The 15,629-nt window shown below is 46.1% G+C and overlaps 1 protein-coding gene and 1 long non-coding RNA gene across 10 annotated transcripts in view; one reads left to right on the top strand and one right to left on the bottom strand.

Annotated features, from left to right (window-relative positions):
• Window positions 1-1,131: 1,131 nt before the first annotated feature.
• On the bottom strand, window positions 1,132-13,798 carry LOC140916090 (uncharacterized). 4 transcript variants are annotated; one of them, XR_012160417.1, is made up of 5 exons: window positions 13,641-13,798; window positions 12,474-12,710; window positions 11,712-11,907; window positions 4,445-5,640; window positions 1,132-1,842 (listed from the first exon to the last, which is right to left on the bottom strand). It is a non-coding gene; the product is annotated as an uncharacterized LOC140916090 (long non-coding RNA). The 4 variants fall into 4 exon arrangements; XR_012160415.1 differs by lacking the exon at window positions 11,712-11,907; XR_012160418.1 differs by lacking the exon at window positions 11,712-11,907 and having other exon boundaries at window positions 4,590-5,640.
• MAP7D2 (MAP7 domain containing 2) overlaps window positions 13,286-15,629 on the top strand; it is a 124,602-nt gene continuing 122,258 nt past the window's right edge. For 3 of the 6 annotated variants that reach the window (XM_073357061.2, XM_073357041.2, XM_073357031.2), the window contains exon 1: window positions 13,287-13,428. In XM_073357061.2, coding sequence (XP_073213162.1) covers window positions 13,377-13,428 — 52 coding nt within the window. In that variant the 5' untranslated portion in view covers window positions 13,287-13,376. Of the gene's footprint in view, window positions 13,429-15,629 lie in introns of all 6 variants that reach the window. The other 3 variants (XM_073357040.2, XM_073357020.2, XM_073357051.2) reach the window with 2 other exon arrangements.

Here is a 15,629-nt window from a genome sequence, read left to right as displayed (position 1 = left end):
GGCTTTTTACCCCAAGAAGACAGTGGTGGTTTGCAGTTAGAAGCAAGAGAAAAGGTCAGTGCCTCACAGAGATGGAGGTATGGACCCAGTTGATGCTGTCTTTCATGGCAGACTCTTCCCTATTCAGACTGCCACTTCTGGACCAGTACCACAAGTGTAGAGTGGTGGGGCTATATCATAATGGAAATGTGGGGTGACCAGCAGTTGGCCCAAAACTTTTTTATGATGAAAGTAATGTTCGTGGAGTAGTGTGAGAAGCTCACTCCTTGAGTGCCACCATAACTTCCAGTTGAAAGGGAGTAACTGTCCAAAAATATGTTGCTATCACCTTGTGAAAACTGGCAACCCTAGATTGTTACACATCTGTGATAATCTGTTCAGGGTTGGCAAATCCGAAGTTATCACAGTGGTCATGGAGATTTGTAAGGCAATTTATTGCTTTACTGCAATCCAGAGAGATTGAATTAGGAAGTATCTCCAAAATAATTGTGGAGTTTAATTGAAGTGAGTACATTATCTGGAAAGGATATTACTATACCATTTTGCAACCCTAGTGGTTCACCATGGTAGATTTGTGGATACCGACATTTGATGAATGCATGATGCCAGGGTATTTCAGAGGTCTGAGCTATTTCAGCAGGCAAGTTTTATTCCATCCTCGTGACAGGCATCAAGGGGTTGTCCATGCCAACTGTGATTTTTAGACAATCCAGCCTACCCTCTGTTGCCATAGGTGGTGATGACTTCTCCTGATTTCTACCAGCCTGCCAGAAGACAATATAACTACACACTGAGCAAGAGCAGGATGGTGGTGCTGCTTAAGACTTGTTTGGACAGTAGCATGTATCATGCCATGTGATTATGATGTGCTTTACCATATACATGAGGATAAGGAGGAATATTTTGGGACAATGGGATGCTTACAGACATCCACCTTGTGCTGATGGAGGGTCCATTACAGCAAAGGTGATACGGGGTGCTTTGTATGTCCGTGGAGCTAACGGGGATTAATGCCACACCTTGCACCAGAGGGTGAAATTAAATGTAGTCTTGTATGAAATAAATGTAGTGGACTTGTCATTTCTGGTTGTGTACTGTTAGCCATTGTAATTCCAGACCTCAGTATGTGACCAGATAAAGCTTTATAGAAGGTAAACATATTTGGGCAGCTCAACTGCCATTACAATATTGAAAAGGTGTGCAAAACAGAACCAGACAAATCAAAACCAGCAACAATTGCCTGCAAAGATATCACAGTACAAAACATTCTAAACATCAAAGAGCAAAATAAACTGAAATGTTGATAGGCAGCGTAATATGTCATTGGGATATCTGTCCCTTTTCCCATATTGGAATAGGAGTGCAGTGCAGCAGATACTGCTGATGAAGCATGTTCCCATAGCTTATTGACTGATTTCCTCCCTACCCCCACCCCACCCCTCCAGCTAGAGTTGTCCATAGGACTGGGCATAGGTGGTCTGGGGGTTTATGCAGCAGAACTTGAGGCCAACTGACTCGTGATCCCAAAACATCTCTGAGATGTCCCTCTGAAATGTCATGTCTCACTCCCTCATCTCCCAGTCATAACAAAGATACTCCACCATCATATCCGGATTGCTTCTTCAATGCCAGGTCCTCCCTTTGCATTACAGCTTGCTCTAGGTCCACTTGCCAGTTCCTGAGCTTCATTTCATAGTGCTAGTCTGACAGAGCAGTCATTCTGCATCTCCAACAGCAGGTCATCCCTGGGCCTCTGTCACTTGGCCCTCAGATTCTGCAGACAGGCTCACAGCTTTTGGCATCCTCCCTTCCCTCCTACATTTGAGAGTGACTCAGAGGTTCCTGATAAAGAAAAAAGTTTGTGAGTGTCCTTGAGTCCTACTATGATTTTATACTCTTTATATGTAGCTGGAAATAACAAAAAAATGCCACTTTTGATCTCCAATGCCATTCCTTTTGCTGCCTCATGTGCCTGTTTAAAGCATGTTCTCAGGAAAAGAATAGTGTGCTTCCATAAATTTCCACTTTAATAGGGAGATGTTTTAAAGGTGAGGCAGCCAGTCTTAGTGAAACAACAGCATTGGCGATTATTTCAAACTTATTGCAGGCTGATGTGGTCATGTTGGAAATTCCAGCCTGGAGGAGAGAGCAGTTATTTCAGGCCTCAGAGCAGAGACCTGGTTATTCAAGGGAAATATTTCTGCACTTTTATACCAGATGAACTGAAAAATAATGATTGAAGGGGTTTGTGAATTACAGAGAAGGCAGAGGGAAGCTTACCTTGTCCAGAAATCTAGTAGCCCACTTGGAATTTCTACTGTGTGAATACTTTACTATTTCTTACAAATGGACCAAAATAAGATCTGCAATTAACTGGCTGCTACACCAATGAGAGGATAATACCACATGGTGTCTTTAAGGACTGCTCAAGCAAGCTATATTTTTTCAGGGCTATGGCTGCAATGCTTTTAGTCTTTTGAACACTTGCACTTTTAGTCTTTTGAACACTTCTATTGATAAATTGGTAATGCTATAAGGCACTGTAAACTGCTCCTTTACAAAAAAATTTTTTTCTTTCTAGCTTATTGAACAGTGTGGACTGTTAGGAGAAAAGAGGAGAGATAGTGGGAGATGGAGGGATGCAGGTAACAATACTGGATCCATCTGCAATTAATGCAAGATTGGGACTAAAGGCTAAAACCCACTCAGATATTTCTGTTGTTGTTATAAAGGATATTATGAAATATCTGTGTCCCTGTCTTACCCAGCTGAAATGCTGTGTTCTCTTCTGGTTTGTTAGCTAAGTTAATTGACATGGTAATTAAAATGCTCAAAGCCACCGGAGCTTTGTCTACACTAGGTTCTCCCACTACTGTTAACAGTGGATGAGCTGATTTGATGGAAGCATAGACAGATTATTATTAATTAAATTCTTTGTAGAGTGGGTGAGGTCACCCCAATCCCCCTCTTTTCCTCCTTACTCCCTGTGGCCAGTCAGAGCTCCCTGTGTGGTTTTTCTTGCATTCTTTTCAGAATACTTAGCTCTCTACCTTCCTTGAAGACAGTAAGCTGTTGTTTAGTACTCAATAGATAGGGTTTATTTTCTTTTGTTTTCTTTCAGATTTTAGTTCAGTGTTAGGCACTAGTGACATGCAGCGCTTTGCCAGACTTCAAGCACTGCCTATTGCCTGGGGTATCTATCCCAAAATAGTGACCCCGACTCCGACCCCCCACACACACACACACTGTCTTTTGTTCCTCAGCAAGGGGCACATCAAGGAGAAATGCAGCATCTACCATTCTGTCCAGAAAAGAACGCAGATTACCAGAGAGCTTCGTCTCAAAGTAGTACCTCATGGAGCAGGCAATGAGGCCCACCTCAGACCCAGGACCTTATGGCAAGTGCCCTGTCTCCTATGCTCAGTACGCTATAATGGCTCCTGTTGTGTCTGACAGACCCCCAGATTCAGACTGTTCTCCACAGAGAAAGAGGGGTCAATCTTCCTCTCTGGGACCTCCTAGAAAAAGGACCTACAAAACAGACCACAGCCATTCAAAGCTGAAGAAGGACTCTTCTTCTTCAAGAAGGGATGTGAAACAGCATCAGGACTCTTCAGGTACTCATGGTAGAGCTGGGTCATCAACCCATATTACCCCTGTACTGTGATGAAAAATACCAGTACTGTACTGTCAACTCCAGTACTGTCTGCAGGATGGCCATTGAGTCTGGCACCAGTGGACACTATCTCTGCACCAGCTTTATCAGTACTGACGATCCTGCAAGTTTTTGAGGTAGCAAAGGATTTGCTGTGCCTTTCAGTCCTCTCCTGTGGTGCAGGACTCCATTTTGCTGATGATGCCTCCCACTGGTCCAGGCCTGTTGCAGTCCTGGGCTTCTGCTCAGGGACTGTTAGTGGTAACAATGCCCAGAACCAACTAAGAAATTTGGCAGCGATTTGGCCCCAGTACCACCCTCAGCACCAGTGCACACCATGCCAACTTCAGCTGAGTCCCCAGCCTCGGTACCAGTTGTATTACTTCTTTTGGCCCCTGCAGCTTTTGTATTATGACGTTCATTGGAAGGCATCCTGTCTGTGGGCTGTTCTTCAGCACCGACTGAGGGTTTCCCAACCTGGATGTATGATGACTGACCATCAATGTCTCTGTAGTACCAACAACTTTGTACTGACCTCAGTGTCTGTTCAATGGGTTATGGATAAGTTCGGTCACTCAATGGCTCCATCAGCCTTGGCACCTCTGATGCCCACTGACTGTTTGGATGATTTTTTTGCAATCTGGTTCAGAGTTCTCCAGTACTTCACTGTCCCCTCTTAAGCACAGATGGTCTAGCAACTCCTCTAGGCCACCTCCAGAGGGAGAGCACTGGTACCAAGACTGGAGCCAACCAGATGGTAGAGACAGATCATTGTGTCCTGATACTTACCGGCTGCCCAGGCCTTATGCTCTTCCCCAGTGGCCTTTTTGGAATCCCTGGGCTGTTTCTCAATTTCCCCCAGGCACCACTCACAGACTCAGTTGAATGGAAGGTCATCAGACTGTCCAGCAAAACAGCTTTTAGAGCCTCTTACATTGGAAACACATGGAGATACTGTTCCTCTTGAGCAGCCAATGCTTCAAAAGGGCCAGTTGTGGGAGGAGCCAGTTCCACATCAGGAGGATCCTATGGCGCGAGTTCATCTGTCCTCTTCCTTGCTTGACAACTCACTGATACCAGAGTCGTCTTCTCCAGTCCTAGAGAACTTTGTCTTCTCAAGACCTGCTGAGGAGAATGGTGGTGGTGTTAGGCATACAAGTTGAGCTTGCTAGAGAGAATACTGACAAACATTTGGACAGTCTGCAGGCAGTTACCCCGGGAGGGTGGTCCTCTCAATTAATTATGATCTTCCAGAGCTGTCAGAGGCACTTTTTCAGTGCTACTTTAAGGCACATGCTAGCCTCCTTAGCTCCTCCAGCTAAGTGCACAGACAAATGTTATATGCCAAAGCAGAGAGTTTAGTGCTTTTCATAGAATGATAGCATCATAGAACTGGAAGGGAACTCGAGAAGTCATCTAGTCCAGTCCCCTGCACTCATGTCAGGACTAAGTATTATCTAGACCATCCCGGACAGGTGTTTGTCTAACCTGCTCTTAAAAATCTCCAATGACAGAGATTCCACAACCTCTCTAGGCAATTTATTCCAGTGCTTAACCACCCTCACCGTTAGGAAGTTTTTCCTAATGTCCAACCTAAATTGCAGCAAGGGCAGTTTAAGTCCATTGCTTCTTGTCCTATTTTATTCCCATCCTGCCCCTAACTCCCTGGTGGTTACTGTTGCTAAGGAAAAGTCACATCAAGGGAGATTTAAATCAGCCCCCAAAGAAAAAGAGCCCAAGAGATTTGATCTGTTTGGGAGAAAGATTCATTCCACCTTCTCTTTCCAGATGCATATAGCTAACCAGCAGGCCCTGTTAGCCAAATATGATTTTGTAAACTGGGATGCAATGTCCAAATTTACTGAAACCTCCAGAAGATGCAGGGGATGAGTTCAAGACTTTCCTGATGGAAGGTTGCATTGTAGCCAAGACATTCCTCCAGTCTGCGCTTGACATGGTGGACACTTCTTCTCGGGAGATGGTTTCTGCAATAACAATGAGCACCTCCTGGTTACAGAACTCAGGGCTGGCCTTACCATGAGGCGAACTAAGGCGGCCGCCTCAGATGCCAGATTGTGCGGGGGCACCACTAGGACCCAGAGTGTAGAAAATTGTATCTGCGGCTGGTGCATATGTGATGCACAGAGATGGTGGAGTGCTGTGCTGGAGGAAGGAGGGCACAAGAGACATAACAGGCAGGCAGTAGAAAAGGTGAGAGGGAATAATAGAAAGTAGCAGGAGCTGCAGGGAGAGAGAGGAGGAGGAGCCTCTTATGTACCTCTCTAGCACCCCCAGGAGCCTGGACTGATTAACACCAGCTTCTCAGGGAGCTTCCTGTTTCCTGCTGCTTCCCTGAACCCACTTGAGCAGAACAGGCAGTCAACTAAAGTAGTAGGAGCCAGTTAGGCCTTTAAGACGCTGATATCTTCCCCCTTTTACCCAGAGGCCTGCCTGACCTCAAGGGCTCCCCTTCCACTCCTCATAACCCCAACAAGGCTGGGCCAAGGATCAGCCCCCCTCCTGCGGTCGGGGTTACGATAAGTCTGGCCTGCAAGGCCTCTTGGCTGGGGGTGTCTCCCTGCACTGGGCCAGCTGCCCAGTGTCCCCCCTTGCAGTCCCCAACTGCTCACACACCTGGCTCCGAACTGCTCCAGCTCCACTCTGCCTCAACATTGATGCTGCTCTGCCTCCAGCCCCCTGGGCTGCTTCTCTGGCCTCTCTGGCTCTGGTTGCTGTAGTTCTCCTCCCAGCACAGATCTGATCTCTGGGCTGTTTCTGTGGCTCTGCTCCCAGCACTGACCTGCTCCCTGGACTGCTTCTCTGGCCAGCACAGCTCTGCACCCCAGCTCAGCTCAGGCTCCTGCTCTCTCCTTAGCTCAGCCCCACTCTGTTCCAGGCAATTCCAGCTCCCAGGGAGGATGGCCTCCTGATCCCTGATTGGCCTTCCTGCCCTGTCAATCAGGCTGACCTGGAGCATTGACCTCTCCCCATTGCTCCAGGGACTGTCAGTCTCAGGGTCCTGATTTCCCATCGACCCTTCCCCTTTCTTTTGGTACTAGCTAGCCAACCAAAACACCCCCACTGAGTTTTAGTAAGGGGCCAACAGTCCCCTTACATATGTTTTAAACCTGCTGCCCATTAATTTAATTGGGTGACCCCACTGCTTGTGTTATATGATGGGGTAAATAACACTTCCTTAATCACTTTCTCCATACATTTCATGATTTTATAGACCTCTAATGTAACCCTCCTTAGTAGTCTCTTGTCTAACCTCTAACTCAGTCTTTTTAATCTCTCCTCCATATGTAGGAGAGAGATTTTTTTAATCTCTCCTCTCAGTCCATAACCCTAATCATTTTTGTTGCCCTTCTATGCACCTCTTCCAATGGTAATATATTTTTTGAGATGGTACAACCAAGATTGCATGCAGTTTTCAAGGTGAGGGGTATTCCATGGATTTCTATAGTGCATTATGATATTTTCTGTCTTATTATCTATCCCTTTCCTAATGGTTCCTAATAGTTGTTAGATTTTTGTCTGCTACTGCACATTAAGATGTTTTCAGAGAACTATCCACAATGACTCCAAGATCTTTCCTCAGTGGTAACAGCTAGTTTAAAACAGCTAATTTTGTATGTATGGTTGGGATTATGTTTTCCAATGTGCATTACCTTGCATTTATCAACATTAAATTTCGTCTGCCAGTTTGTTGCCCAGTCATCCAATTTAGTGAGATCCCTTTAACTCTTCACAGTCAGCTTTAGACTTGACTATTGAATAATTTTGTATAATCTGTAAACTTTGACACCTCACTGTTGACCTCCTTTTCCACATCATCTATGAATGTTGAACACCACAGATCCTTGGGGGACACTACTATTTACCTCTCGCCATTATGAAAACTGACCATTTATTTCTACCTTTTGTTTCCTAGCTTTTAAACAGTTAACAATGTAGAAAAGGCAGAAATGTTCAAAAGATATATCTGGTCTGTATTTGGAACACAGGAGGCTGTATCCATCCTATATGAAGTTGTGGATGGAGCAGAAAGGTTAACATCTGTAACAAAGGAGGATGCAAGCCAGCATCTGTTAAAATTAAATATTTCCCCCCCCCCCAAAAAAAAGGGCTGTGTAACTTGTACCCAAGAGGGTAGAGCTGAAGAATTGTTATCCACTAATGTTAATTTTTAACAAATCTTAGAAAACTGTGGAAATTCCCTGGGCTCCCAGCAGCCACTGATCTACTCTGCCCTGCACATGGGTAGCACATGAATGCCCCTTTCAGGGAAGCTAGCCCCTCCCCACCCCTACCCCACATCCTCTCACCTGCCAGAGCCCTGAGTCCCCCCCACCCACCCACTCACCATGGCCAGAGGAGCTCCAGCCAAACCGTACCAACCCCTGGGCTGCCGGACAGCCCTGAGCATCAGCCCAAGTGCCCACCAGCCCAGCCCCCAAACCACTAGCCAGCCACCCCTGAGCCACCCCCTGGCCCTAGGTACCCCAGGCTGCCCTTGGCCACTGACTGGCCAAAGCAGCCAGCCAGCTGAGCCACAGCTCCAGGCTGCCAGCCTGAGCTGAGCCCCCTCCGGATTCAGGGAAGAGGGGGAGCTAGGGCAGGGCCACAGTCTGGGTTAGGGAAGATTTAGTCTCCCCTAACCTATGATACCCATTGCCCATGGCACTGCAGCTCCTTTTTATTTGAGCCTACCGGGCCCGGATTGGCTACTCCTCCCTGATTGGCTGTGCTTCATGCAGCCTCTCTGGGACATTCAGAGGACTAACCTCCATTGCTCCTTCCAGGCAGGGCATAATTAAGCCCTTCTGTGCCTGTGTGGGGCAGCCACCCCATCACACGGCCAAAAGTCATTGGGCTCAATATAGGGCTATCTAGATGAAATGTAATGGCCTGTGTTACACATGCAGTCAGACTAGATGATCTAATGGTCCCTTCCAGCCCTGAACTCTATGAAATCTATTAAACATATTGTTTGGTGAAAGGGTACTCTTTTGTCTCTCTGGCATTCCCAATGCACAAGTGCAGTTACCCAGAAACACTACAAACAACTCAATTTCCTTAAGGCAAGTATCAATGATTTCAGCAGTTGGTGATGAGAAACCCAAAAAAATATTTCTGTGACTTGAGGGCAAACATTCCAAGCTTCCTAGGGAGGGTTTTTCTTTTTTACCTCTCCCAGCAAATGCTGAGGCTGTGTCACAGCCTGTTAAAGCATGAAAAACTAGGAGCGCTTTTGCCATTTCTTTGCCTAGCCTTGGAGCACAGAATCTTCAGTTTAATCCCAGAATCAAAAGTAATCCAAAACTCATTAAAATTCAATTTATTCACAACAATCACTGAAGCAGGGCCTTGATCCTGCAATGTGAGCCACAAAGGTATATCCTGTTATGCCTAAGATTGTTTATAATTGGAGTTATTTATTATGAGGGTTTGGGAAGGGTACATATACAGTAGAAAATAAGAAGGGGGAATAGGAGATGGAAGAGAAAGAAAGGTGATGTGTGGGGCAGAATTTATGAATACATTAAAAAAAAAGCTATGCACCACTTGTTAAAATATTAGTATGTGATAATGTAATTAAAGACTATCATAATACATACAAACAATGAGGCAAATTAAGGTTGCACAGACAAACTTAATTCTGGCATTTCCTTACTTTTGAGTGCTTCTCTTTGCAGCCTTACTATTCTTGTAATTTAGGGAGTTTTGTTTGTTTTTAAAACCTTAGGAAATTACATTAAAAAACAAATATTGGAAATATAAAAATTTTGTCCCATGGAACCATGTTGTGGCTCAACTTGGTTAGCACCAGGATTGGGATCTTTAGATCCAGAGCACAGCCCTCTACTGCCTTGAGCTACCAGCGTAACTGGCAGCATTAGAGATCTGTTCTCTTCTGTATTACCTGCCACTAGAGGAGGGGAGGGAGGATGAGATGCATATTTTGCCAGTGGGTTTCACAGCTATTTGCTAGACTGAAAAGGAATATTGAGACTAGGGAATGATGGTATCAAGTCCAGGTTCTGTAGGAGAGCATTTTCTAGTGGTTACAGACCTTTCTGCTCTGACCTGACCCCTTCAGTTTTCCCCTCTTCTCAGCTCCTGTCCTCGTCATTCCACTGTTGATATTCTTCCCCAGTTCCTGCCTGTCCCGTCCCTCAACTCTTGCCCAGTCCCTCCCTCCCCCATTCCTATCTTCCCTCTGGCTCCTGCCTATGTTTTTCTGCACTCCTATCCTCCCTCTTCTCTGGCTCCTGCCCCCCGTTCCTGTTCCCCTCCTCTGAGCTCCTGCTTCTAACACCCTGCACCACCAGGCTTCTATCCCGTGAGCTCCTGGCCCTGTTCCTTTTGCCCCCTATTTCCCCCTTCCCCACATTCCTTACACCTCAGCATTTGTTAGTCTCTACGGTGCCACAAGTACTCCTTTTCTTCTCTCAGCATTTGAGTCATCTGTTTCTTCCTTCTGCACATTCCCTGGGCATCAGCAAGGAGAGCACTGAGAGCATATGAGTGGTCTTGCTCTCAGTTCCAGCAGTACAGTGGCCCCTGGCAGCAGCAAGGGGAACATTGCAGGGGAAGTCCTGCTCAGCCCCTGCAGTGCTAGTCTAGGACATGTTCGATGAGTCTATAGCTCATCCAGTGGGCAGGAAGGAGCCATGTGAGGGAATGAAGTATACCCAGTGCAGACAGAATCTTTGGTGTATTTAGCTACCAAACCACTGCGTTTGTCTGAACCATGATTTTTTTCCCCCAGAAAGTTATAAATTGGCAATAGAGCTCGTCAGTGAAATGGTTGTAAGAATTTTTTTTAACATGGGCAAAAATGCATTTTCCCCTAAGCTCATTCTTAGATCAGGATGAACCATTTTAGATTAAACATTCCAGAATAATTCAGCCTGAGGGAGATGCCCAGCATGGAAATTTTCAGCCCAAATGCTTTAACTTTGGCGCAGTTATCAACAACTGAACACAGCATTCTTATAAGGGCAACTTTAACTTATGAGCATTACTTCATGCGCCATCTATAATTATTTGATAGGAAATCATAGTTCTGTCTAGTAAAATTATTTTAATGGTATATGTAAATCAAAACCCAGTTGAATGTACTGACTTGAAAGAAATAGTTCACAAGAAAGTTCCAACAAAACAATTCACATGTAGCAAGAAACTTCTAATTTATTTGAAGTAGCATTAATACTAAAATACTGACAAAATTATGTTGCATATTGCCTTGTATTTTCATGGGGACAACTATATACTGGAAGTATAACTGCTGAGTACAAGTATAGTAGGACAGAGCAGCTGTAGGACTAAATTATCTGTTAAAACTTCATTGCTTCTATGCAAAGAAAGATTTGCTCAATCCATCTGAACAGTGCACGCCTTCCCATCACACAAATGGAGATATATTGTACTCCGTTAGTATTAAAGCCGTCAGAGCTTTCGCAGGAATTAGCGAAAACAGAGATATCAGAAGCAAAGCAGATGTACCAGCTAAACTGTATAGCTTTCAGTCCTGTCCCTTGATCACAAACATACAGATACCAATGAGAAAATAGAAGCAGATTTCAGAAATCCAGAAAGCAATTTCCATAATTCTTTTTGGAGCCTGTCATTAGATGTATGAAGAAAACAATCATACTGTCCCAGCAGAGTAAACATATTTGAGTAACCTTCCTCTCAACCCAAACAATGGAAAGAATCAGGTATTTAGAATATTGAGAAACATAACTATAGGATGACATATTGTATCTTTTTCAAGCTGTATTCCACACCAAAAAGCAAGCAGTATGTCTAGCAGTTTAGTAAGGAGCCAATAATAAGAATTTGCCATTGGTTTATCCAAGGCACTGTGTGACCTCCAACCAGTCACTTAACCTTCTTTTGTTTCAATCTGCTCAGCTGGAAAAATGAGTTAAACCAGGACCTTCCTGAAAGCCAGATGCTACAGATCGTTTAGCTTCCCTCCCTGGATAAACTAATTACAAGAGCCTAATTATCAATGTATGAAGTAATGTTGCTCCACAAAACTCACCTTTGCATGCAAAGCTATGACGCAGTGTGTCTCTTTATAATATAAAAAAAATCAACAGGTTTTAAATCTTGACATCTCACACGTAGTGTTGTCTTTCCTTTTTAAATGCCCATGAGATTTTTTTCATATTCTTGCGTGTTTTAAAAGCTCTGCCGGTATTAGAATTCCTTTACTGTGGAACTGCAATGGGCCTAAACTTTGAAACAAAAATTATATACAGACAGTAACAAAGAATCGGTGAAAAGGGGAAGAAGAGAGAAACGTTTTAATGCTACTTAAAACACTTTTGGGATTCTCGTTTTCTGATCCTTTAAAAAATGCTTTTATGCGATATTTGTTTTATGTATTGATTTTGTGTATAATTAGGGAGCAAAATTTGCACACTAGCAGATCCATGCACATGGATCCAAATTCCAGATGCCACCTTTTCCAAGGAGCGTGTGTGCAGCAGTCAGAATGCACCTGAAATTTCGCAAAAAGGAGGACTTGTGGCACCTTAGAGACTAACCAATTTATTTGAACATAAGCTTTCGTGAGCTACAGCTCACTTCATTGGATGCATACTGTGGAAAGTGAAGTGAGCTGTAGCTCAGGAAAGCTTATGCTCAAATAAATTGGTTAGTCTCTAAGGTGCCACAAGTACTCCTTTTCTTTTTGTGAATACAGACTAACACGGCTGTTACTCTGAAACCTGTCACCTGAAATTTGACCATCATGATCTCCCTCTCACTGATTGTCCATGGCACTTAAGTAATCACGCACCTGGATCCAGGTGTTTTCTCCTCACTTGTCCCTAAACGTAGCAGGATCCAGGTGTTTTGTAAGGGGGAATCGTCCTCCGCACCCCCGCAAGGATTATGCCTGAGGCTGGATCTGTCCTGGTGAAGCAAGTTTTCCTGCTGCTCGGTTCAAGAATATCCATGGAGATAAACTTTGTACTTTGTACTAGAATCAGTCAAGTCAGGGCAAGATCCGTTCAAACCAATTTCCCGGCCCAACCTGGGAATCAGAAATATTTCAGAACAATGGAGAGGCCACGTGTGTGAAGGCGGAGGTGACGGCGGGAGGGGGTGTATCAAAAGAGACACGACTTTAGAAGCCCAGCTCTTGGCTACCCCATCTTCTAGGGGCCAGGCGGTCTGTCAGGCGTTATTAGCCTGCATCCCGAAGCCATCAGAGCTCTGAGGCCAGGGAAACGCACCAGCCCCCCGCTTTGCAATTGCCTTTCACCTCCGCCCCCCCCCCCGCGGCGCGCCTAGAGCTGCCCGGGGAGGTGGCAGCTGGAGCTCGGCTGCCTGCGGAGGAGGCAGCGGCCGGGTCCCGCTTAGCGCCCACCCGCCAGTTGCGTGGCGGGGCCACGGGCCGCTCCCCAGCGCGGGTGCCCGGGGCAGGGGGCGGGCGCGGGCCGGCAGCGCGCAGCAAGCGCCGGGAAGGAGGGAAACACCTGGAGGCGCCGGAGCCTCCGCCCCACCCACTGCGCGCAGCGGGCACCGGAGCAGCCGCCGCCTCCCGCCCCGCTGGCAGCCCGCGCCGCCGCCTCCGCCTCCCGGCCGCGCGGCGTCAGGTGCGGCGGAGCGGGCAGCGCGCCTGTGCGGCGGCCACCCGGAGCGCAGCGGGGCCGCAGCCGGGAGCAGGAGCCGCGCTCGCCGCCGGCCGAGTGAGAAGATGGCGGAGCCGGGGGCTGCGCGTACCTCCCCCCCGCAGCCACGGGCGCCAGGTGAGCGACAGGCCGGGGCAGCGGGGCTGGCGGCTGCGGGCGTGGGGGGACGCCCCTTCCCGCGGTGTCCGGAGCCGCTCGCTCGCTCGCTCTCTCTCCCTCCAGCAGCCCCGGGGCTCGGGGGGGCCAGCGGAGCCTCCTTCGCTAGCATTAAAATAACAAAGACGGGGGCAGGTGCCCCAGTAATTCCCGGGGGCAGGGTCGCAACTAACCAGCGGGTGAGCGGGTGCGGAGGAGGGGCGCGCAAGGCCTTCGCAAGGGGCTCCTGCTCCTGTGCTCGGGGGAGGCGCACGCTGGTGGGCAGTAGTCGCTCGTGGAGGGGCAGGGCGCGTAGTGCTCATCCGGGGGGGTGATGGCTGCATGCGGGGAGACTTCCGCAGCCAGGCACCAGTCAGAGAATTTGGAGAGTTTCCTCTATCCTAGGAACGCGCGGCCGGCTGTAAATAATGCCAGGGAAGGATTAGAAGGACCTGTGAATCCCTGCATCTGTGGGAGAGAGTATCCGTAATAGCTACAGGAGAAAGCTGTTAATGCTGAATGGTTTGCTCTTCCCTGGGGATGTCAAACATGATTTGGTTCAGCAGTATCAGAAAGGGAGTATGTGTTATCTGAGAGTAAACCTGCACAGAGCTCTGCTACTGTTAGACTGGTATAGTTCTGATTCACGCCCCTTGGCTTGCTTATTTTCATTTTAAAACTGTTTTCTTTGTGGTATAGTAAATATTTGCCACGAGGAAGTTTTTAGGTGTCTTTAAACCTGTTGGACTGGTCTTGCATGACAGATGCACGTTAATTTCTTAACCACTAAATGTGTTGCCAGCGATGGAATGAGCTTTATTTTAGCCAAAAGTAAGGATCAAGGGCAGAACATCTAAACACAATTTCCTACGGTGTCTGGGCCTGTCTATACTGGTAGGCCAAACCATGGAATAAACTGGTTAAGCTGGTATCGAGCTTGAACAATCAGTTTAGTTCTCAGTCCTATATAGGCACAGATTCTAAAGGGCTCTCCTTTCCTGCTTCATTCTAAATAACCACATTGTAAGCTTCTTGGGGCAAGGACTTTTTTTTGCTATATGTTTGTACAGTACCCAACACAATGGAGCTCTGATTCTAATTGGAATCTCTCAGTGCTACCAAAATATAAATAATAATTACATGAGAACATATTCAAATGAAGTGAGCTGTAGCTCACAAAAGCTTATGCTCACATAAATTTGTTAGTCTCTTTGGTGCCACAAGTACTCCTTTTCTTTTTGCGGATACAGACTAACACGGCTGCTACTCTGAAACCAGTATTTACTTTGTAAAGTCAAGCATTTGAACATTAGGAAATACTAGAACTAAGGTTGCCTGTGAAACCTTATTCTTTCCCCTGCTTGTATGTGTGGGTGCATTATGATAGACACCTTAATGACCTGATTGCATACTATTTTTTCCACTGCTTCAGTCAGTGCACAGTGCTCAGGGAGCTATTCAGTATATTATTATCTCCATTATCCAATACGTGACCCTTTCGCGTCTTATAAAACCATGTACTGAATACAGAATTATTAATTTACTCATGGTGCTCATAAGCTGTAGTACCTGAGTGCCTCGCAAATGCTAATAAGTTTATTTTCACAATTTCTTGGAGAGATAAGAGTATTGTTAACCCTATTTTACAGGTGGGGAAACTGAGACAAAGACAGTGAGCAGCCACAGCTCAGTTGCTCTTCAGAGTGTTTAGCATTTCTGATCATCCAGCCCTTGGTATCTCAAGTTGGGCCCCTAGAAAATGAGAGCGAAACTAAGTGACCATGTATCAAAATTCCACTTCAAGTAACTTGCCTAGCATCACGTAGGAAGTTTCTGGTAGAGGGAGGGGCGGAAGTGAGGTCTGTGTAACAGTCACCTGTCTTAACCACAAGACCATCTTTTATCTTTTTGCATTCCCTATTTTATTCTCTATGCACCTTCCAACTGCTAGAAAAATGAGGGAGGGTTCTATAGATAAATCTCATTGACTATACAACTTCTCAGTACCATCCATTCTCTGTCCTGTCCTGTGGAAATAGTCATATGTTATCATGTGATCAGTCTGTGTCACAATGAATCTGCACAAGAATGAAGCTTGCATGGGCAATTGTAATTGCTGATCATGCATCATCAGGATTTGAATCCTGAATTTTAAGTACTTCAACACAGAGTGCTATTCCTTC

This window comes from Lepidochelys kempii, chromosome 1, assembly GCF_965140285.1.
Source record: "Lepidochelys kempii isolate rLepKem1 chromosome 1, rLepKem1.hap1, whole genome shotgun sequence".
In the NCBI taxonomy this organism is placed as follows: Eukaryota; Metazoa; Chordata; order Testudines; family Cheloniidae; genus Lepidochelys; species Lepidochelys kempii.
This window is presented reverse-complemented; position numbering and strand designations above follow the sequence as displayed.